The sequence below is a fragment of the Aphidius gifuensis genome, linkage group LG3 (assembly GCF_014905175.1).
Source record: "Aphidius gifuensis isolate YNYX2018 linkage group LG3, ASM1490517v1, whole genome shotgun sequence".
Lineage (NCBI taxonomy): Eukaryota > Metazoa > Arthropoda > Insecta > Hymenoptera > Braconidae > Aphidius > Aphidius gifuensis.
The window spans coordinates 20105177-20130917 of record NC_057790.1 but is presented as its reverse complement, the minus strand read 5'-3'; the positions used below and the strand labels follow the sequence as shown (position 1 = coordinate 20130917).

Here is a 25741-nt window from a genome sequence, read left to right as displayed (position 1 = left end):
AAATTTACAAAATGAATTAGTTGATTTATTTGGTTTTGAAAATATTGATATGATTGAATTTATTGTTACAAATAAAAATAATTTATTATCATATTTTAATAGAAAATATATAAAACAACAACAGCAACAACAACAACAACAATTATCATCATCAAAAACACAAGATAGATTACCACAATTATGTTGTCAAGTTATTGTACAATCAGAAAAAGAAAAATTATTATCAAAACAAGTTAGAAAAGAAGAAAAAAAATATTATAAAAATAATAATAAATTAAATAAATTACTTGATTCAGATAATTCAGATGATGAATTTGATCCAATAGCATTAAGAATAAAAAGACAAGAAGCATTAATGGCTAGTAATGAAAGAATATTAGCACCAGTTGAAAAATATTTTAATGCATTTACAGCAAGTAATAAACAAGAAAAATATCCATATGTATTTGATTGTCAAAAAAATAATAAAAAAGGTGTATCAGCATTAATAAGTGGTAAAAGTATAATATTACCAGAAAATATAACACGTAAAGATAGTACATTATGTGAACAAGTTGATATACCAGTATCATCATTTGGTTCAGTTGATATTGATTATAAAACAATAACAATATCATCACTTGATAATATTGGTAAAATGGCATTTAAAGGAGTTGAAAAATTAAATCGTATACAAAGTATTGTATTTAATACAGCATATAATAGTAATGAAAATTTATTAATATGTGCACCAACTGGTGCTGGTAAAACAAATGTTGCATTATTAACAGTTGTACATCAATTAAAATTACATATGGATGATAATGGTTTTATTAAAAAAAATGAATTTAAAATAATATATATTGCACCAATGAAAGCACTTGCTGCTGAAATGACAACAAGTTTTGGTAAAAAACTTGATTGTCTTGGTATTAAAGTTAGAGAATTTACTGGTGATATGCAATTAACTAAAAGTGAAATACAACAAACACAAATGATTGTAACAACACCAGAAAAATGGGATGTTGTTACACGTAAAGGTACTGGTGATATTAGTTTAACAAGTATTGTTAAATTAATTATAATTGATGAAGTACATTTATTACATGGTGATCGTGGTCCAGTTGTTGAAGCACTTGTTGCACGTACATTACGTCAAGTTGAAACATCACAATCAATGATACGTATTGTTGGTTTATCAGCAACATTACCAAATTATATTGATGTTGCTAGATTTTTACGTGTTAATCCACATAAAGGTTTATTTTATTTTGATCATAGATTTCGTCCAGTACCACTTAGTCAAACATTTATTGGTGTTAAATCAATGAAACAAATGCAACAAATACATGATATGGATATTGTTTGTTATAATCAAGTTGTTGATATGATACAAAAAGGACATCAAGTTATGGTATTTGTACATGCTAGAAATGCAACAATAAGAACAGCAAATAAATTAAAAGAATTAGCAATACAACATGATACAATAAAATATTTTAAACCAGATACAAATGATAGTAAATTAGTAGTTAAAGCATTTAGTAATTCTAAAAATAAATATTTATCTGATTTATATTCACATGGTTTTTCAACACATCATGCTGGTATGTTACGAACAGATAGAAATATGGTTGAAAAATATTTTTCACAAGGTTCAATTAAAGTATTAGTATGTACATCAACATTAGCATGGGGTGTTAATTTACCAGCACATGCTGTTATAATACGTGGTACTGAAATATATGATGCAAAACATGGTTCATTTATTGATCTTGGTATATTAGATGTATTACAAATATTTGGTAGAGCTGGTAGACCACAATTTGATACATCTGGACATGCTGCAATAATAACAACACATAATAAACTTAATCATTATTTATCATTGCTAACAAATCAATTTCCAATTGAATCAAGTTTTATAAATCATCTTGCTGATAATTTAAATGCTGAAATAGCACTTGGTACAATATCAAATATACGTGAAGCTGTTGAATGGTTAAGTTATACATATTTATATGTTAGAATGAGATTAAATCCAATAGTATATGGTTTATTATATGAAGATGTTATACGTGATCAAAATTTAGATGAAAAAAGAAAATCACTTATACATTCATCAGCAATTAATTTAGATAAAGCTAAAATGATTAGATATAATTCACGTACTGGTGATTTACATTCAACTGATTTAGGAAGAACAGCAAGTCATTTTTATCTTAAATATGATACTATTGAAATATTTAATGAATTAACAAAACCAATTATGAATGAAGCTGATATATTATCAATGGTATGTCAAGCACAAGAATTTCAACAATTAAAAGTACGTGATGATGAAATGGATGAACTTGATAAATTAACTAAAGAATATTGTGAATTAAATGTTGCTGGTGGTACTGAAAATATACATGGTAAAGTTAATATATTAATACAAACATATTTATCACATGGTAAAATTTCATCATTTTCATTGATATCTGATCAATCATTTATCATACAAAATGCATTGAGAATTGTTAGAGCATTATTTGAATTAAAACTACGTAGTAATAATGCATTAATGGCAACAAAACTATTAAATTTATCAAAAATGTTAGAATTACAACAATGGGATCATTGGACACCATTACGACAATTTCATATATTAGGACAAGATGTTATTGATAAAATTGATCAACGTGGTTTAACAATAAATCGTATTAAAGATTTGAGTGTTAATGAATTAAGTGATATATTACGTAGACATGCAACAGCTGTTATTGTTAAAAAATGTTGTAATGAATTACCATCAATTGAAATGAATGCACAAGTACAACCAATAACAAGAACAGTATTACGTATTAGATTAAAAATTAAATCAACATTTAAATGGAATGATAGTGTACATGGTAAAACATCTGAACCATTTTGGATATGGATTGAGGATACAGATACAAATTTTATTTATCATTATGAATATTTTATGATGACTAAAAAAATGGTTATTAATTATGAAGAACAAGAATTAATAATAACAATACCATTATCTGAAGATTTACCATCACAATATATGATTAAAGCAACATCAGATAGATGGCTTGAATGTTGTTATGTTTATTCATTACCGTTACATGATGTTATATTACCAGATTATCATCAACCACATACTGATTTACTTGAACTACAACCACTACCAATAACAGTATTAAAAAATGATAAATATCAATCTTTATATAAATTCAGTCATTTTAATCCAATACAAACACAAATATTTCATTGTCTTTATCATACAGATAATAATGTATTACTTGGTGCACCAACTGGTTCTGGTAAAACAATTGCTGCTGAAATTGCAATATTTCGTGTATTTAATCATTATCCAAATACAAAAATTGTTTATATTGCACCATTAAAAGCACTTGTACGTGAAAGAATAAAAGATTGGAAAATTAAATTTCAAGATAAATTAAATAAACGTATTGTTGAATTAACTGGTGATGTTACACCAGATATACGTCAAATTTCACAAGCTGATATTATTGTAACAACACCAGAAAAATGGGATGGTATATCAAGAAGTTGGCAAACAAGAAATTATGTTAAAAATGTATGTTTAATAATAATTGATGAAATACATTTATTAGGTGAAGATCGTGGACCAGTACTTGAAGTTATTGTATCACGTACAAATTTTATAGCATCTGAAACTAAAAAAAATTTACGTATTATTGGTTTATCAACAGCATTAGCAAATTCAATTGATCTTGGTAATTGGCTTGGTATTAAACAAATGGGTCTTTATAATTTTCGTCCATCAGTACGTCCAGTACCAATTGAAGTACATATTAATGGTTTTCCTGGTAAACATTATTGTCCAAGAATGGCAACAATGAATCGTCCAACATTTCAAGCAATACGTCAACATTCACCAACAAGTCCATCACTTGTATTTGTATCATCACGTAGACAAACAAGATTAACAGCATTAGATTTAATAGCATATCTTGCTGCTGAAGATAATCCAAAACAATGGTTAACAATGCCTGATAATGAAATGGATAATATATTGACTGGTATTAATGATAGCAATTTAAAATTAACATTAGCATTTGGTATTGGTATACATCATGCTGGTTTACATGATAGAGATCGTGATACTGTTGAAGAATTATTTGTTAATAATAAAATACAAGTATTAGTTACAACATCAACATTAGCATGGGGTGTTAATTTTCCAGCTCATCTTGTTGTTATAAAAGGTACTGAATATTATGATGGTAAAACAAAACGTTATGTTGATATGCCAATAACAGATGTATTACAAATGATGGGACGTGCTGGACGTCCACAATTTGATGATTCAGCTGTTGCTGTTGTATTAGTACATGATGTTAAAAAAAATTTTTATAAAAAATTTTTATATGAACCATTTCCAGTTGAATCAAATTTATTAAATGTATTACCAGATCATATTAATGCTGAAATTATTGCTGGTACTATTAAAACAAAAAATGATTTTTTAAATTATATTACATGGACATATTTTTATCGTCGTCTATTAAAAAATCCAAAATATTATAGTCTTGATAGTTTAGAAGTACATGATATTAATAAATTTTTATCAGCACTTGTTGATAATACATTAGCAACTTTAATTAATGCACAATGTATTGATTTTGATGAAGAAACACAATCAATTATACCATTATCACTTGGAAAAATTGCATCATATTATTATTTATCATATAAAACAATTACATTATTTAGTAAAGAATTGAAAAATAATATATCATTAATTGATTGTTTAAAAGTATTATGTACAGCACAAGAATATGCTGAATTACCAGTACGACATAATGAAGATATTATTAATGAAGAATTATCAAAACAATGTCGTTACGCTGCTTCTCCTGGTACATTTGATTCACCAAATACAAAAGCATTTTTATTATTTCAAGCACATTTTTCACGTTTAACATTACCATCAACTGATTATATTACTGATACTAAATCAATACTTGATCAAGCTATTAGAATAATACAAGCTATGATTGATGTTGTTACTGAAAATGGATGGTTATCAAGTATGTTATGTATGATACAAATATTACAAATGGTTATACAAGCAAGATGGATTGATCATTCTGCACTTATGACATTACCACATATTGATTTTCAACAACTTGCTTATTTTGATAATTTACCAAAATCATTACCAGAATTTTTGACATTAACAAAAGATTTACAATTATTTAAAAAACATTTTAATCATACTAATTTTAATAATTGGCAAATTCAAGAAATTTATGATTTTTGTAAAAATATACCAATTATAAATGTTAATATTAACATTCAAGATATGACTGATGAACAAGAAATATCAGATAAACAAAATATTGATATTAAAAAAAATACAAAACAAATTTTAGAATTATTTGCTGATAATTCTTATACGTTGCATGTTAATTTAAAAAAAATTAATTCAACAAAAGGTGCTAATAAATTTAAACATGGTAAAAGTAAAGATGATGGATGGTTTATTGTTTTTGGTGATTTTGATAATAATGAAGTTTGGGCGTTAAAAAGAATTCATTCACTTGGACAACAATCAAAAATACATCAATTGGAATTTACAATACCACCATATTTAGGTATTAAAATTAAAATTAATATTACTTGTTGAATCATTTTTTTTATGTTTTAAATAATATTGTTTTTTTATTTTTTTTTACAGGTAAAACAACACTTGTTTTCTATTTGTTATCAGATTCATATATTGGACTGGATCAACAATACAAAATTAATACAATAATTAAAACAAAAAATTTGGATTGAATGTTTTTTTTTTTTTTCTTTTCTATTTATGGTTTATTTAAATACTTATTATTTAAACCAAAATATTTATATTATGAGATTGTAAAGCTGTAATTATTAAAATATACTAAAAATAATTCTGGACATAATAATTATTTTAAAATGTTAAATGTTGTTTTTTTTTGTTTGATTCACACTCACAGGGGCTTTATTATTCATTGATATAAATAAGGTAAAATAAAATTAATCCTGTAGTTTTATTTATTTATTATTTTTTTTATAATTTAATAATGATGATGATATTAAAAAATTACAACTACAAAAAGCTTTTTTTTTTTTTTTAAATAAACAATTAAATTCTTAATAATAATGAAAAAATATATAATATTAATTATTTAATGGTGTATTTGTTGATAAATTATACAAAGGATTAATATTAAGAGCATCAAGAAAATGTATTAAATGTGATTGATATCCACTATCAGCTAATTTTTCAACAACAATTGCTGGATAAGTTCTTAATTCACAAAATGCATTATACATTTTTTCAAGCTGTATATAATTTGTATGTACATATTCATTTTTATATAAATGCCAATCATGTGATCTTAAACAATTATGAAATTTTAATATTATTTTAAATATATTTATAATACAATCACGTAATTTTTTAGCTTTACTTGTTAATATACATCTTGAACGTATTTTATTAATATACATAACATGGGTTGAATAAATATCATCAAGTGTTGTTGATGTTTCTAAATCTTTTTCAAATTCTTGCCAACTAGCATGTAATACACTACATGTTAAATAATTACTAAATGCTGTCATAAATTGCATCATAGCATGACGATATAGTTGTACTTTATGATACTGTGATGACATTGTTGATTTTTTATGAATTTTTAATAAACAAAAATCTTCTTGTAATACCCATTGTACACGTCCAACCATTAGTAAAAATTTAAATACTTTACTATATTGTTGCATTGATAATTCATCAATTATTAAATTTAATGGCCATGATATTTTATAATTTAAACATAAACAATCAAGTGCTTCTGGATTTGATACTTGTAATCTTGTTGGTACTTCAATAACAGATAATGTTAACAAATCAGAATTTTTATATGAAAAATTTAATGAACTATGTAATGCATTTTCTAATAAATTTGTTAATGTTGCTGAATTAAATAATTCAATTGGCATTGTTATTTCATAAAATTTTTTAAATAATAATGATGATAAATTTTTTGAAAATTCACCATTTAATAAAAAAAAAAAACTACGTAAACTTTGTAAATGTGATAATATATTATGTTCTTGTAATAAATATTTTATAATTGCTGAATTTGCAAGATTACTTTGTACCATAAGTGGTATTATTACTGATTTTTTTAAACATATTTGTAATGATGCATTATCAATTAATTCAACATCAGCCATTGTTAATGATGAATCAAATGTTGTTGTTGTTGTTGTATTATTAATATTGATACTACTGTTGTTGTTGTTGTTATTATCAAAACCAATACCACTTATAAATGATTGACTTGTTGGTAAATAATTTTGTTTAATTAAATAATCACCAGGTGTTGATGGACTTTCAAAATCATTTTTATTATCACCACAATAAGAGCCAATATTTGATTGTATATAACTATCAACATCAGTTGTACATGACATTGGTGTAAAATCATTTAAATCATTAACAACTAATTTTGTCATATTATTAATAATATCATCATTACTTTTATTAATAATATTATCATTAGTTTGTTTATCTTTATCATCATCATCATCTTTAGTAGCAGCATCTTGTATTATTTGATTATTTTTTGTATGTTTATTTTCCATTATTGTTAAACGTCTATTACTTTCTGATATTTCATCAAGTATTTCTGATATTTCTGTTGTTTTATTTATGGTTTTTTCAGTTGTTATATTAATTGGTAAATCAGTTGGTCTTTGTTTTATAATTGTTTCATAAATTATATTATTTTGATTAAGATTTAATATTGGATTATCAATAATAATAATATCATCTGGTGAATTAATTATATTATCATTATCATCATTTAATTGTAATAATAATTCATCTTGTCTTTCAGATATTATTTTATCAAGTCTTTTATCAAATAATGACATTCTAGTTGCTCTCCATGTTGCACGTAATTTACGATTATTAGCTTCAATTGCTAATTCTTTATAAAATTCAATATTTTGTTTAGCTTCAGCAATACGTAAATTTTTTTCTTCTTCTTCTTCATTTGCTGCTTTTTCCATCCATAATTTATCTTCTAAAATTTTAGCTTCTTTAATTTTTTCTTTTTTTGTTATTGCTGCTTCAGCTTGATATTTTAATTCAGCTAATAACTCAGCTTTATTTTTAGCTAATAATAATTTTTTTTCAATTTTTAATTTTTTAATACGTTCTAAATATCCTTGTTGTGCATTAGCAACTTGTTTTATTTTATTTTTTTCATTAATTTTTAATTTATCAAGTGCATTTTTTATTGTATAATCATTACCAAGTATATCAATACCTTTATTCATATAATCTTGACATATTTCTTCTTGACGTAATAACATATTTATATTTAAACATACTTTAACATTTGGTCTTGATGTTGTAAATAAATGACAAAGTTTATTTTTTGGATCACATATTTTTAATAATCTAACAGCTTTACCACAACGTAATATTGTATCACATAAATTATCTAAAAAACCAGGTACTGATTCACGATGTATACCAAAACATTTTGACCAAAATTTATAACCACGATAACGTAAATATTGTGAACGTATTTTAATCATAAATTCACCATGTGTTTCATCACATGCACCTTCAAATATCCATTTTTCTAACATTTTAAAATATATTTCACAACATGATTTTAATATTGAATAATATACTAATGCAATATTTGGTTTTGTTATTTTAGTAACTTGTTTATATATATGTGATAATATACCAGTACCTTCACCAAGTGTTGTATCATTATTGGTATTATTATTTATAATTTTATCACATTTACATAATTTTCCAACTTGTGATATTAATTCACCAAGTGGTTGTAGTTTTAATAATAAATTTAACAATTCATTTGATTCATTAAATACTTGTATTATACCAGCTTGATAATGTAATAATATATTACTAATATTATTACACATTGCTTTTAATATAAGACCATCATTATGTAATTCATTTATTAATTCTGGATTTGAATTAACTAAATTATTTAATAACTTAAAACATGTTGACCAATATGTTATATCTGTACATATATCTTTAATTGATTCATTACTAATACCATAAACAATTGTATTTTGTTTAAATATATAACCAATATTATTATTCCATAAAAAACAATCAGATTCAATACCAAGTAATACTAATTTCATATTTTCCATAAATTCATTCATTTTTATTATTTTATTTATATTATTATTGTTATTATATATTTTTTTATATGATGATAATGATATTATTGATAAATTTTTATAATTTTCAAGATGTTCAATTGCATTATCAGATTCTAAAATAAATTTTTTTATTTTATAATCATTTGAACAACCAAGCATTTCCCATGTACGATATTCTTTAACATCTGTATTATCAATTGATAAATTAAATATTATATTATCAATATTTTCATATTTAATTAATTCATCATTTGATGTTATACTTTGACATTCAATAGCTTTTTGTTGTTCATTATTATTATTTTTTATATTTATATTAGCATCACCAAATAAATAATTATTTGTACTTGACATTAACATTGGATTTGTTGATTGAAATTCAATGAGTTTTTTAGAATTATTAGCAACAATATTTTTATATAATTGACCAGAAAAACTAAATGATGCATCAAGTTTCATTGTACTAAGATCAATTAAATTGTTTCTATTATTATTATCATCATCATCGATTTTGTATGATAATGTACAAACACTTGTTGGATATATTTGATAACCAAGTGCATTATTTGCACCAATTGAAGGCTCTGGTAATTGAGGATTTCTTTCACCATAAAAAAATATATTAAGATCATTTTTTTCTGGTGTTTCATATGTTTTAAGTGAACATAAAAATTTTAATATACAACTTAAAAGTGCATTTGGAAGAGTTGATTCATCTAGCAATTTATCCATTGCATCTTCAAGTTTATTGGCTTTTGAGCCAAGATTAAATGTACTTCTTAAAACAAATGCATGTTTAAGTAAATCTGCTGTTGGATCTAGTGTTTCATTATCATATTTATTATCTATAAAAGAAAAAAAAATAATTAAAATCAACATAATTGTGTTTCATTATCATATTTATTATCTATAAAAGAAAAAAAAATAATTAAAATCAACATAATTTAATTCATTTATTCTTCTAATTTAAATATAATTTATTTATTTACCATTTATATCATTTGATATGTAATGTTTTTTTAATAATATTTCAAATGCTTTTTTACGTAATTTATTTATAAACCATTCGTGTTTTGGATTATTTTTATTTAATGCACTTTTATCCAACAAACATTCACATAATTTTGTTACAAGACCAAAAAAATTTGTTATATTTTCATTTGATTCCATTTTGAATTTTCAAGTTGTAGTATTTATTATATTTTATTGACAAATTTAGAACATTTTATTTATATTAATTATTATTAATATCTTTTAAATATTGATTGAACATTTTTTTTTTATGACGTTTAATTTTGTTTACAAATTACAACTTTTAGTGACAATATAAATATGAAAATCCCTAGAGAAAAATTGTGTATTTTTTTTTTCTTATTGTTTGTACCATGCTGGTAAATTAGATATCATTATTAAGATAAAATTTTTAAATTCAAATTGTACAATTATGCAATATAAAATGTAAGAGTGAAAAAAAAAATAATAATCATTAATTAATTGAAAAAAAAATAAATTAAGAAATTTTGAATTTATCACAGTCACTTTTTTTTTGATTTTTTAACATTATAAAAGAAAAAAAGCAAATTAACCATTAAAATTTAAGAAAAAAAAATTATTTCAAGTAATTATATATTTTTTTTTTAACATTTCCATTTTAAAAAATTCAGTATAATAATGTTTTTTTTTAATTAAAAAAAAAACAAGTTTAAAAAACTGGTTTTTAAACTTTTTTCTATTATTAAAATAACAATATAATATATTTATATTTTTTATACCTAAATAATGAAAAAAAAGATGTTTAAAATGAACAAGTTTTAAGAAAAAAAAAAAAGGATATTTAAATAGTATAAAAGAGCACCACATTGCACCACATCTTGACCAGTTTTTTTGCGCAATAGACGATTACGCATCCAAGGTTCATCATAGTGGTGGATTAATATAACACACATTTTAACAATCATATGGTTGTATATATATTCAATCAAATTCCACTATTTTGTTTGTGTATTTTTCATTATATTGTATGTACACAAAAAAATTAAAAAAAAAAAAAAACTACTTGGAGTAATTTTAGTTGTGACAGTTAGAAGGTTTCACTGATAATCATCATCATCAATATCTTTACAAAGCAAAAATTCAAATCATAATAAATCATTCTGGCCCAAAAGGCCCTGAAAATTAAATACCAAAATTGAAAATGATAATATTTTTTTAAATTAAAAAAATAAACAAACTATATAAACTCCAAAAATTAAAACACAATATTGTCATTATCATCAACATCATCAACAGAATGTCGTGTAGTGATATAGAGTCATCATCAAATAGCCAAAAATGGTAAGGATTTTCGGCAAAATAATTATTTACATATAGTTATTTTATTTTTTTTATTCAACTAAATAATTGAAATAAGGAAAAAAAAAAAAATGGTAATTTTGCGACAAGTAGTTAAACGTGACATAGAAAAAAAAAATTATAAATTTTTATAAATCAATAAAAATATATTATTTATTAATTTTATAAATTAAATAAATATTATTTAAATTTATTTATTTATAACAATTGGATTTTAATTCTTTTGTAATGATAATGATGATTTTTTTTTTTTTATTTTTTTTTTATTTCTTTATATGTTGTATTGGAATGTGTTTTTGCACCTTTTCTATTATTTAGTTTGTATTAATTCAGTGTGTGATGACTAATAGACTAATGGTGTATCTATTGATAGTATTTAAATTTTTTTTTAAATGTTTAATTATAATTTCTTAATATTTATTTTATACATATTGTAGTTGATGTTAATTCAGGTCAAATATCAGCCGGTACAAGAATGCTTGGGTTTTCATTTTTTTTTTTTTTTTTTTTTTCATGCATTCTTGAGTGTCTCATGGAGACAGTTGTATATAATTTTTCTAAACTATATATTTATCATAAAAATAATCATTTTTTTATATTAAAAAAATTATTAAATAATTTTAAATAATAAAGTAAGACTGCTTATAATTTTTTTTTTTTTTTTTTTTATAAAAATTAGTTTATTTAATTATTGAAATTTAATATAATAGTTTTTAGTTAATAAATTTTTTAAATAAATATTTAATTGTAACTTACTATTGTTTATTTAAATTGCTATTTATTTTATTTTATAGTTTTTTTTATTTATTTATTTTTTAAGATGTTATGCAATGCTCAAATTGAGAGTTAACAAAAAAAAAACAAAGAATTTTTATTTATGTAAATAGTTGATAGAAAAAAAAATTAGTAACAAGTTTATTTATGACTAGAGACTTTCTGTTTTTTTTTTTTTTTTTGTTTAAATATTATTAAAATAGATTTAGAAAATTTTTATGTCGAGTAATTATATAAATGGATAATATAAAAAACTGACCATGGTAAACAGAGCGAGTTATTTACAAAAATTTCACCTCGTAGTTTTATAATTTAAAAAATGATTATTATTATTATGAAAAAATTAATTTATAAATATTTAAATAAACAGTAAATAAGGATAAATTATTAATTAAAATAATCAGAATATTATTAATATAATGAAAATATTAAAAATAAATTTTTAAACTCGTGACAAATTGATTATAAAATATATCATCTTTTAAATAATAAAAATAATTTGTCATGCGTATTTAATCAATTGATACCAATAAAATTCATGAAATAAAAAAGTAAAATAATAATAAATACATTAATACATTAATTGGAAAACACATACAAGATCCAAGAGTTTTTTTTTTTTTTGAATTTTTTGTTTAGTATTAAAAAAACAAACCGAGTGTTTTGTATTTCAAGTTGTTCTGAAAAATTATTATGATGGGGATAATATAAAGTTGTGCATTCAAGTGTTGATCGTTCTTTCATTCGACATTCATCGAACGAACAAGTATCACACAAGATACACATAATTATTTTTTAAAATTTAATAACTAAATTATTGTATTGTTTATATTTATTTAAGGAAGATTGAAGATAATATAGAATTAAAAATAGTAACAACAACAACAGCAAAAATAACAACAAGAAGAAAAATTTAAAGTAATAGAAAGAAGAAAAAAGAATAAATATTTGCCTCGGTTATTGGTTGAATTTTTAAATATGGCAATTGGACATAAACATGATGATCCTGTTGAGGATAAAAAATTTGGTACATTAAAGAGTTTTATAAAAAAACGATTACCAATATTATCATGGTTACCAAATTATAATTCTGAAAAAGCAATTAGTGATGCTATTGCTGGAATAACTGTTGGTCTTACAGTGATGCCACAAGGTTTAGCATATGCTATTCTTGCTGGTCTTGAACCACAGGTATTGAAAAAAATTAATAATAATATATTTTAATTAATGAAAACTATTTGTATTTATATTTAAATATTTATTTTTTAGTATGGATTGTATTCAGCATTTATGGGAGCAATTGTATATGTTTTTTTTGGATCATGCAAAGATATAACTATTGGACCAACAGCTCTTATGGCTATTATGACACATAAATATGTACAAGATAAATCAGCTGATTTTGCTGTATTACTTGCATTTTTATCTGGATGTTTACAGCTTGTTATGGCTTGTCTTCATCTTGGTATGTATTTTTAATAATGATATTAATATATTTTAGATATCAAAATATTTAATTATTATAATTATTACAGATGTACTTATTGATTTTATATCAATACCTGTAACAGTTGGTTTTACATCAGCAACATCAGTTATTATTGTTGCATCACAACTCAAGGGTATGCTTGGACTTAAATTCAAGGCATCTGGTTTTATTGAAACAATAAGTAAGGTCATTAGTAATATTGAAAATACAAATCCATGGGATGCTGGAATGAGTTTTTTTTGCATTGTTTTTCTACTTATATTACGGGTAATAAAAATTTTTTTTTATTTTAGTAATAAAAAATAAATGTCCTTCATTGAAAAAAAAAAAAAAAAGTTACAATGCAATAATGACTGTTTAATTGTTTTTATGATTTATTAGAAAATGAAAGATATTAAATGGTGTAAAAAATCTGGTAAACCATCAAAAGAACGTCGTATATTAGCTAAAATAATATGGTTAATATCAACAGCAAGAAATGCAATTGTTGTTATAGTATGTTCAACAATAGCATATAAAATGAAAACACCAAATGGTTCACCATTTGTATTAACTGGACAAGTTAAATCTGGATTACCAGCATTTAGTTTACCACCATTTTCAACAATAGCAAATAATCGTGAACTTGGATTTTTAGAAATGTGTAGTGAACTTGGTCCAGCAATTTTTTTAGTACCAATTATTGCTGTACTGGGTAATGTTGCAATTGCAAAAGCATTTGCAAATGGTGCAAGTGTTGATGCAACACAAGAATTATTAACTCTTGGTCTTTGTAATGTACTTGGTTCATGTGCAAGAGCAATGCCAGTTACTGGATCATTTAGTAGATCAGCTGTTAATCATGCAAGTGGTGTTAAAACTCCAATGTCTGGTTTATATACAGGTGTACTTATTATATTGGCACTTAGTTTACTTACACCTTATTTTTATTATATACCAAAAGGTTAATATAATTTACTTAATTAAACATATATTATTTTGTTAATTTAAAATTAATTGTTCTATTTTTTGTTTTTAGCTTCTCTAGCAGCTGTTATTATATCAGCAGTTATTTACATGATTGAATATGAAGTTGTTAAACTCATGTGGAGATCAAGCAAAAAAGATTTAATACCAATGTTTGCAACTTTTTTTTTATGTCTTGTTATTGGTGTTGAGTATGGTATACTTGTTGGTGTTGGTATTAATCTTATGTTTTTATTATATCCATCAGCAAGACCAACTATACACGTTGAAAAATGCTTGGTATTTATATATATATATTTTTTATTATATTTAATTTAAATAATTTCATATTGAATATAATTATTTTATTATTAATTACAGACAAATTCAGGAACAGAATATTTACTTGTTACACCTGGTAATAGTTTATATTTTCCTGCTGTTGATTTTATCAAACAATTTGTTGGTCATGCTGGTGTTAAAGAGGGCTCAAGTCAATTACCAGTTGTTGTTGATTGCAGATATGTACTTGGAGCTGATTTTACTGCAGCCAAGGTTAATAATTATTCAACTATTTTTTCATTCATTTATTCAATTAATTTAATGATAATAAATTACAGGGTATTGCTGCGTTAATTGACGAATTTAATACACGTAAACAAGGTCTTTATTTTTTTAATCCACGATCAGATGTTGTTGCTGTATTACGTGGTGCTTGTGGTGAAGATTTTCAGCATGTTTCAACTCAAGATGAACTATCATATATTTTATATCGTAGTGGAGGTAATTTAATTTCATAATTATTTTTTTAAATAAATATAAAAGATATTGTTTATATTAATTTTTTAATTACAGATAAATCCTGTCGAAAATTGCCATCAAAAAAAGACTTAAATGGTGATACATTGTCACATTCAAGTATTGAATTAACTCATCGTCCTTCACATACAAGTTACCATGAACTTAGTGAAGTTCGAACAGCTTTATTACCAGCCACTGCCGCAAGCTAAATTTTTTTTACATTTTTTGTATAATCTACATTTTTTTTTACTGATAAAAAAAAAATTATTTAGCTTTATCACAAAAAAAAAAATATTTAAATATTAGTCGTCGTGTAACTTTAAAAAAAAAAAAAGGCAAGACATTAAAATAAAAAGAAAAAAAAAAAAAAAAAACTAATAATAATAAAATAATCGTCAAAAAAAAAAAAAATACGAAAATTTACCTGAACAGTATTTTATAAGAATTCAAAAGGTCAGAAATTAAAATAGTTTTTTTTTTTTTTTTTTTTTTAATATTGATAGTTTTATATATTGTATGAAAATCAAAGATGTTACTTAAAATAAAATAAACAATGAATCTCGAGGAATTGAATAAAAAAAAAAGAAAAAATTAGTCAAAATAATAATAATAGTTTGTAAATTATTTATAACAAAAAACAAAGCAATGTGAGTAAGAGCGCAGGACAATATTTATTTGATTATTGATTGGAGTAAGCGCAGAATTAAATGTCAACAAGAAATGCCCATCCCCGGTGATAACGTCAGCTATACACCCACGTGTATGACTTGGGGAAAAATTTTTACAATGCCTAAGAATGATGATCAACAAGTTAAGCATTTGCAAAATGTTAAAATAATTTAAATAAATTCATAGAAATATCAACAGAGTGTATTTAATTATATTCGAAATTTAAAATTAAAGAATCGAATTAATTGATTGACCTTGTGAGTTGATTAGTTTGATGCAAGTTGATCCATTGTATCAAAAAAAAAAAAAAAAAAATGTTTATAAAATGCAAATGATTCTTCAGAAAGGTTTTGTTGCAATAACTGTCATGATTGGAGTTATTTTAATTGTCAATTTTATTGGCAAAGCTAAACGTAGTGATATTATTTTACAAATGATGGCTAATATGAGCAGAAATTTGGACAAATTAGATGCTGGATTAGATGCAATTAATACACAAACAGAAATAGCTAAAAATAGATTTAAAAAATTAATTATTTTACATCGTGAAAAATTAATTGATTGTGTTTATCATAAAAATGAGGAAAAAGATAAAAATATTATTTTTAAAAATCCCACAAATACTGATACAATTATTTAAAAAAATATAATTATCAATTTAAGTATAAATCATATTGGACTTTTGGAATTGAGATAAAATTTAACATAAAAAACACAAAAAAATTGATTAAAAAAAAATAATTATTTACATAAATTAATATATAACGAATAATTAAAATTAATAATAATATTTTCATAAAATATTTGTCTTGAAAAATATAAAATTATTAATCCAGAAAAACCACAATTACAAAATGGGGCCAAAAAAAAAAAAAGAAACACATATGACAATCCAAAAGAAAGTAAATTAAATAATTTATATAATATAATATTAACACATTAATAATATAGTATGATAATGACTTATCAACTCCCACCACCATCACTGACATCACCGACATCATTATCATCATCAAACTTATCTTGTTTTTCAAGCCAATAAGTTAAAAAAAAAAATTAAAAAAACGAGAAATCATAACGGTATTTATCGTGACAGTAGATTGTACAACAACAAGTTAGTGCCACATTAGTTTTATTAAAAATAAATATAAAATAAATATGACGACATCAACAAAAGGTAAGTCATTATGATGATTATTGTTTAATATAAATTAATTAAATTTCTGTTGAATAGATTGTACTGGTTGTGGACCTGGTTATAAAAGTCCAAAAGTAGCAATAAATGCACCAAGAGAAAAAATTTTATACGTTGCTTGTGTTCATACTGATGACAACAAGCCAGATGTTCTTGCAACAATTGATGTTGATCCAGAAAGTTCCACTTATACACAGGTAAATAAATATTTTAAAAAGTTGATAATAAATTTGTTAAATTGTTTTTTTATTTTAAAATATTGTATAGATTATTCACAAGCTAAGAATGCCATATGTTGGTGATGAGCTTCATCACAGTGGTTGGAATATTTGTAGCAGTTGTCATGATTCAAAACGTCTTCGTGATACACTTGTATTACCTGGTTTAATGTCTGATCGTGTATATTTTATTGATACAAAAAATGAAAAATTACCATTTATTAAAAAAATATTAGAACCAAATGAAATGCATAAATATGGTTTATCAACACCACATACAACTCATTGTTCACCAACTGGTGAAATTATTATTTCAACAATGGGAAAACCAAATGGTGATGCACTTGGTGATTTTTTATGTATTGATAGTGAAAGTTTAGAGGTTAAAGGAAGCTGGACAAAAGGAAATGAAAAAGCAAAATTTGGATATGATTTTTGGTATCAGCCATATCATGATGTTCTTATTTCAACTGAATGGGGTGTACCAAAAATATTTAAGCAAGGTTTTCATATTGAGGATCCAGCTGATACAAGTAATTATTATGCTCAAGACAATTTATCAATTATCTACTCTTAACAATTATTAAATTATTTATTTGTTTTTTTTTTGGAACAGATGTTTATGGTAGAAGTTTAAATATTTATTCTTGGAAAGAAAAAAAATTACAACAAGTTATTAATCTTGGTGATGAAGGAATAACACCATTGGAAATAAGATTTCTTCATGATCCAAAAGCTGCTGAGGGTTTTGTTGGCTGTGCTGTATCATCAAATGTATTTAGATTTTTTAAAGAATCAAATGGACAATGGAAAGCTGAAAAAGTAATTGATGTACCATCTAAAAAAGTTGATGGTTGGCTTGATTCTAATTTACCAGGAATGATATCTGATATTTTAATAAGCCTTGATGATAAATATTTGTATTTTAATAATTGGCTACATGGTGATGTAAGACAGTATGACATAACAAATCGTGCAAAACCAATATTAGTTGGTCAAATATTTTTAGGTGGTTTAATACTTGAAGATTCAAAGATTCGCGTTACAAAAGATGATGAACTTGATAAATCACCAAAAGCAACATTTATTAAAAATCGTAGATTATATGGTTCACCACAAATGTTTCAATTGAGTCTTGATGGACGTAGATTATACATAACAACATCAATTTTTAAACCTTGGGATAAACAATTTTATCCTGATCATGTTCTGTAAGTTGATCAAACACGTAATTAATTTATATAAATAAATTATAATCATGTAATTAATTTATTAACAAGCTTCTTTTTTACATTAGAAATGGATCGACAATGGTAAAACTTGATATTGATATTGTTAATGGTGGTTTAACATTGGATAAAAATTTTCTTGTTGATTTTGGAGCTGATAAAAATGACATTCTTCTTGCTCATGAAATCAGGTTATTATATAATTTTAAATATTTTTATTAATTCAAAAATTAAATTGACATTTATTACTTTAATTTATTTAGATATCCTGGTGGTGATTGTACATCTGACATATGGCTTCCAGAAGACCAAATAAATAACACTAAATAAATAATAAAAACAATCAATAATAAAAAAAAATAAATAATCATTGAATATAATTAAATAATCATCAAACACGTGTATTTTAATTTCCCCTTGATATAACAATAACATCAACAACAATAATAATTTTTATTATAATTTTATTCAACTCAAAACAATTGGCGGAAATAAGTGAAAGTGAAAATAATGGAATTCATTCACATGGTACATCAACAATATCAAAATAATAATCAACTATTCAGGAAGTAAATATATTCAAAAAAAATACCACAAATATTATTTATCATATGAAAAATATCATAAATCATTGAATATAAAGGTCAATCATATTGAAGTCATCATCAATAATAAAAACATATTTAAAAAACAAGAAATTTCGAAGTCAACTCTCGAGAGGTGCTGACATCTTTACATATGTAGAAAATTTCCTTGTCGAAACTCGAAACGAAAAAAAAAAAAAAAAATAACAAACCCAAACACAACACAGTTGTTGTTGATAGTCGTGGTGGGGATATGACTGTTTTATTGATGGTGTTCATGAGGGGAATGAAGAGAGAGTAACAGGAATCATCAAGATTCAAGATCTTGTTTCCACGGTACAGAGCACCACAAACCACCAACACCCAACATTTATTAATATTGATATTATTTTAACATACAGTTGCTTAATTATTTATTTATTTAATAAACAATATTTAATATACATTGGCAGGTATTAATATATTGTTATTAATATTATATTGTTTCAATATAAAACATTTGAAGGTAAAAAATATATCAACGGTCCAGTTGTTGTGAGCTGCTGTTCCCACTCACTCTCTCTGTATTTGGCCATCAACAGCCTTCATTTTATTTATTTATTTATTTATTTATTTGGCCTTTAACAATTCAAGTGATATTCAATTAAAAGTGTTAAAAAATATATAAACCTGTGTTGTTAATTAAAAAAAAATATATAATTATATTTTTTTAATTTTTAAAATTGTTTTTAACTGATAAATCAATTTTTTGTGTTTTTAAATAAGTTTGGAGTAAACAAATTTTTTTAAGTGAAAAAGTGAATTTATTTATATAAAATTTAAAATATTAAAATTATTTATTTAATTAACGTGATAAACATCAAATGGATTATGAAAAAAAATTTCAACAACATGACAATGGTAATAATTAATTTAAATAACAAATATTTATAAATTACATAATTTTATTATTTTTTTAAATATTATAAACAATCAAGTATATGAGTCATTAAAAATTTTATTTATAAATTTTTATCAATATTTTTTATTTTTTTTTTTTTACTTTTGGAGTATTTTTAAAAAATTTTTTTTCAATGAATCACTTGGTTGATTTATTTTTCGTGATATTTTTCGGTTTTTTTTTTTTTCTATTGAATACACTGCTGGTTTAGGGAAAAAATAAAAATAAAAAAAAATAATGTATATATTCATAACAATGGACCCTTTTTTGGGATTGAAAAAAATATAATAATAATGCTCTCTGGATTTACTACCTGACTGGCAAGTTGAAGATGCTGCAGACTAAATTTTATGAATAAAAAAAAAAAAAAGTATATATTATAAAAAGAAACTGGCCTGTCTTTTTTATTTTTATCTTGGCCAAGTCTCTTGTTGCCTGGAGGGCAGTAAGGTGGCCCCCTTAATATTAAACACACAGAGCAAGTGGAATAATTTTTGTTATATTTGATTTTTTATCGCTCTCACTTGCTCATTGTGATAATCTACTTGCTGAAATATATCTATCATCTTTTATTATGACACAAGATCATCTTCCTCTTCATTTAATTAAATTTCGTTTTTTTTTTGTCGTATCATCATGGTACCAGACGACGTATATTTATTTTTTTCTTTATCGTTAAACTACAAACAGTACTAAGCCTTCATCAACAAGAGTTAACGATAATAAAAAAAAAAAAAAAAAAACTACAAATAAAAAAGAAATGAGCGCAAGACGAATAATGTTGATTAAATTCGTTTGAAATAGCAGCTATGAATCATTGTATTGCTTCATCAAAATAGTCAATGTTAAATCTCAATGTAAACTTTGAAATATCATCTACACATTTGATAAAGAATATAAAAAAACCATTTGATTATTTTAAAGTTTATTTAACGATAAACAAATGAAAAAAACCATTTAATTATAAAACAAAAAATTGTACAAGTTTGTTTTTATGAAGATGAAGATGATGATGATGACAAAAATAGACATGAGCTTTAAAGAAAACGTGCTGAAATAAAAAATAAATAATAAAAGATGAAATTTAAAAAAATAAATAAAACACATTTATGGCTGAGGAAGCAAAACTGCAACGAGATATATAAAAAAAAATTAAAACAGCCGGTTTTGTTGGAGCATTAAAAAAAAAAAGTTGTATTTGACATTATTCCATTTTTAGATGTTTAAAAAAAAAAAAAAAACCAATTTTTTTATATACTCGAAAATAATATACGCATGCGTCGATAAACAAGTCGATAGAAAAGTCCAATCAAAAAATAATTATCATTTTTTTTTTTTTTAAATTTTATCCTCATTTCTATTATCTAAAATAATTAAATTTTTTTTTTTTTTTTAATTTTATTTTTATCATATAAATAACTTGAATAATAGCTCGAATTATTTAAATAATTTTTCTATGAAATTTTTCTTCTTTTATTATATAGCAACAATTTTTATATTTAAAAAAAAAATTATGATAAAAAAAATAATAAGGACAACACGTACTCTAGACTCTGAAACACATGGAGATATAATAGTTACGACTAACGGTATACAAAAATAGAATGCGTTACTTACAAAGAGGGAAATATATAAAAAAAAAAAAGATAATAATAGTAAAGAGTAATTATGGGTCTTATTGTAAATTGAAATGTACCAGCCAACTTTTGATGATGATGATATGTATATAATTGTTAAATATACTGTAACAATAATTTTATAATAAAATTAACATGTTTATCTGTCACGAACAATAAAAAATATAATCTATAAAAACAACTTTTGATGATGATGATATGTATATAATTGTTAAATATACTGTAACAATAATTTTATAATAAAATTAACATGTTTATCTGTCACGAACAATAAAAAATATAATCTATAAAAAAATTAAAAATAATTTTCATGATGAGTATGAAATATTTTTGTCATCAAAAGAGAGAGAATAATTCAGGAGAAATCTTGGTAAAATGATGTGGGTCGTACATATACAATAAGTATCAATTCAACTTGTCCTTAAATGATAATGATAATAATAAAAATCAATAATAAATAAAATAATAATATATTAAACAATTGTATTTATTGATTGTAGTAAAATTAAATAACTTTTTTTTTTTTTGTGATTTATTAATTTTACAGAAAGCAAAAATATGTGTCTAGAGTAAAAAGGTGATGTTGAATATTTTAATAAAACGAGGAGGATAGAAAGGTGAGCTTGGTAATGGGTGCTGGTATGGGAAGATCAGGTACTGGTGGTGGTATACTTGAATCATTACCAACTGGTACACCACAACATATTGCAATGCTTGGTCTTGATAGTGCTGGTAAAACAACAGCATTATATAGATTAAAATTTGATCAATATCTTAATACAGTACCGACAATTGGTTTTAATTGTGAAAGAGTACGTGGTGGTATTGGAAAAGCTAAAGGTAATAAAATTACATTATTTATGTTATATAATTATTATTAATTTATTAAATTTTATTATTTAATTTTTATTAATATTGTTATGGCTTTTTTTGTAGGAGTTAATTTTCTTGTTTGGGATGTTGGTGGACAAGAAAAATTACGTCCATTATGGAAATCTTATACAAGATGTACTGATGGTATAATATTTGTTGTTGATTCTTGTGATACTGAAAGACTTGAAGAAGCTAAAATGGAACTTACAAGAACAGCAAGAAGTCCAGATAATGCTGGTGTACCAATTTTAATACTTGCTAATAAACAAGATTTACCTGGTTTGTTGTTATTATAATATAAATGTTTTTTAAATTTTTTATTTTTATTTTTATTAATTATAGTTTGTTTTTTTTTAGGTGCCAAAGAAGTTTGTGAATTAGAAAAACATCTTGGTGTTTTGGAAATAACAGGACCACCTGGTACATCATGTATTAAAGTTCAACCAGCATGCGCAATAACTGGTGAGGGATTACATGAAGGTCTTGATACACTTTATCAACTTATTCAAAAACGTAAAAAACTTGCTAAATTAAATAGAAAAAGAGCAAGATAGGCCCGCGCATCTGAGGATTGTACATGCGTTTTTTGATACTGTCCTCAAGATAATAATAATTTACTCGATGAATAATTTAATAAATTATTTCGAGTATATGCTGATTAAGAAATAGTAAAACCTTTTTTTTTTTTTTCGTCAAAGATACATGTCTTTTTATTGATTGAGTATTTAAAAATATAATTAAATAATCATAATGTGAAACGTTACAACGACTTTTTAAAATACAATTAAACAAACCGACCTCAAAGTCAAATACAAATACATAAAGTTATATTAGCTTCCTAGTAGATTTTAACGAATATAAAAAAATAAGAAAAAAAAAAGAATTTTTATGTCATAAACATTGGAGACTGTATTTAACAAAAAGAAAAAAAAACTAAAAATGTGTTTATGACTGATGATGTTATAAGCAATTGCTTCATCATTTTATACTGATATTTAATCGTGCCTCTCAATCAGTTTATTTATTAGTTAAATAAAAAAATTAAACGAAAAATTATTTAACAATTGAAAAAGTAAAATTTATAAAATCGTAATTGCAGTTAGCTTTTTTATTATTTAATTATTTTTTTTTTTTTTTATTATGTTTCTCATGAATATAATAATTATATATTGTCTATGAAAATTATCACGCCGACCATGTGAAGATAATCTTTAGAATATAATAATTGTTTTTTGGTATACAATCGAACATAAGATTATTAATGAAGAAACAAATTTACAATTCCCATAAGTAAAATTTTTCACACGTCGATTTTAAAAATTCATAATTTGAATTATATTTTCTTTTTTGAAATTAATGGTTTATATTAAACTAATGACAGTCTGTTAAACATCAATGCTGGTAATTGATGAACAGGTATTTGTTGTAGAAAAAAAATTTTAACGAAAAAAAAAAAAGCAACAAAAAAATATTGAAACATATCTTTGGTCGTTGAAATTTATTCTGTTTATTTTCAACAATAATTTGATAATGAATAATTAAATTTCCGGTGCTTATTATTTTTTTAATTCTGCTCACTTTCTTTTTTTTTCTTTTTTTTTTTTGTTTATCATTTATCACGGTTGGTTGATATCCATCCTGTTTATACAAAAAAAAAAAAAGAAAAAAAAATACGTCAGCCTTGTTGAATAACACACAATAGAGGATGATACTAGTCTACTTGAATATTTAAGTTTATTTTTTTTTTTTAATTTTACAATTTTAGAAATAATAAAAACCAGAATGAATGGACAAGTTTGTAAATAATAAATGTGCAGCTCTGTATAACTGTAAATGTTACCCAAACATATGTAAAATGATAATTAAATAATAGAGTTATGCTCAAAATACGGGTGAATATTATTTATTAAAAAAATAAAATTTAAAATAATACAGGGCAATAATAATTGAACGAAAAATTATAAACACAATTGAATTTATATTTTTAAAAAATATTTATCTTGGTGTATTTTATAGATTATTTTTTATTAAATTCATTATGTTTAAATGATTTATAAATTAATCATTTACAATTTTTACATTTGATAATTAAATTGTTATTTAAATAATTGGTTTTAAAACTATTAACGTTTGGTGTTTTAATAAAAATTGTTTGTACTATTGATAAATAACTTAACAACATTTTTTTTTTGTTATTTTAAATTGTTTGTTTATAACTATAGTTAATAATTAACAGTGAGTTATTTTATTAATGACAATATCTATTGATAAAAAATAAAAAAATCAGTCGTTATTGCCTTGTATTTATCTTTTGAAATTTAAAATAAGGAATCACTTGTAATTGTGAGTGAATAATTAACTGTTAAAAATAATATTTTGAATGTTTTTTATTTGAATTTGTTTGGGCAATCATCGAGTCTTAGTATTAAGATATTATAAAATAGGAAAAACGTTGTTTTTTATATATTAAAAATAAATGAAAATATATATAATAATTATTATTATTAAAGAGTACTTGTATTGTACACGAAAATATGTAACTTGCCCTTGTTGATTTTTGATTAGTCTCAAAAATATTTGTCTCAAGTTTATAAACAAAAATAATATTTAAACGTAAAGAAAAAAAATAACAAGAAAATTGTCATACAAAATGGAACCAATTAATTTCATCGAGTGTGTTTTGATTCATATATTTATAAAAACCTTTTTTTTTTTAAATACAACTTGCTTAGAAAAAAAAAAATATACAATTTTTTTATTATAATAAGAAAATTTAGATATTTTTTTTCTTTTTATTATTCATCGATAGTTGTAATGTATGT

General features: G+C 23.2%; 5 protein-coding genes across 6 annotated transcripts; 4 read left to right on the top strand and 1 right to left on the bottom strand.

The window, feature by feature from the left end:
* Positions 1-10: 10 nt before the first annotated feature.
* LOC122852591 (activating signal cointegrator 1 complex subunit 3) lies at positions 11-5915 on the top strand (the record flags this gene model as incomplete). The annotated part of the gene is made up of 2 exons (XM_044152487.1): positions 11-5615; positions 5699-5915. Coding segments are annotated over 2 exons (5706 nt in total), but the record flags the coding sequence as incomplete, so codon positions are not given.
* Positions 5916-6126: 211 nt separating this feature from the next.
* On the bottom strand, positions 6127-10538 carry LOC122852592 (gamma-tubulin complex component 6). Its single transcript, XM_044152488.1, has 2 exons — positions 10203-10538; positions 6127-10058 (listed from the first exon to the last, which is right to left on the bottom strand). Exons 1-2 carry the CDS (start codon positions 10381-10383, stop codon positions 6166-6168), a joined length of 4074 nt encoding a protein of 1357 aa, XP_044008423.1. The 5' UTR covers positions 10384-10538; the 3' UTR covers positions 6127-6165.
* A 609-nt stretch (positions 10539-11147) lies between these two features.
* Positions 11148-16860, top strand: LOC122852597 (sodium-independent sulfate anion transporter-like). Of its 2 annotated transcripts, none has more exons than XM_044152494.1 (9): positions 11148-11547; positions 13185-13530; positions 13609-13804; positions 13875-14095; positions 14210-14771; positions 14847-15073; positions 15155-15328; positions 15394-15556; positions 15629-16860. In XM_044152494.1, the coding sequence occupies exons 2-9, from the start codon at positions 13318-13320 to the stop codon at positions 15781-15783; spliced, it is 1911 nt and encodes a 636-aa protein (XP_044008429.1). In that variant the 5' UTR covers positions 11148-11547; positions 13185-13317; the 3' UTR covers positions 15784-16860. The 2 variants fall into 2 exon arrangements, with proteins under 2 accessions (XP_044008429.1, XP_044008430.1); XM_044152495.1 differs by having other exon boundaries at positions 13181-13530.
* A 130-nt stretch (positions 16861-16990) lies between these two features.
* On the top strand, positions 16991-19273 carry LOC122852604 (methanethiol oxidase). The gene is made up of 6 exons (XM_044152502.1): positions 16991-17420; positions 17478-17635; positions 17706-18189; positions 18273-18867; positions 18954-19076; positions 19149-19273. The coding sequence occupies exons 1-6, from the start codon at positions 17402-17404 to the stop codon at positions 19213-19215; spliced, it is 1446 nt and encodes a 481-aa protein (XP_044008437.1). The 5' UTR covers positions 16991-17401; the 3' UTR covers positions 19216-19273.
* Positions 19274-19399: 126 nt separating this feature from the next.
* LOC122852613 (ADP-ribosylation factor-like protein 4C) lies at positions 19400-24857 on the top strand. The gene is made up of 4 exons (XM_044152514.1): positions 19400-20369; positions 22594-22886; positions 22983-23198; positions 23277-24857. The coding sequence occupies exons 2-4, from the start codon at positions 22676-22678 to the stop codon at positions 23471-23473; spliced, it is 624 nt and encodes a 207-aa protein (XP_044008449.1). The 5' UTR covers positions 19400-20369; positions 22594-22675; the 3' UTR covers positions 23474-24857.
* The last annotated feature ends 884 nt before the right edge of the window (positions 24858-25741 follow it).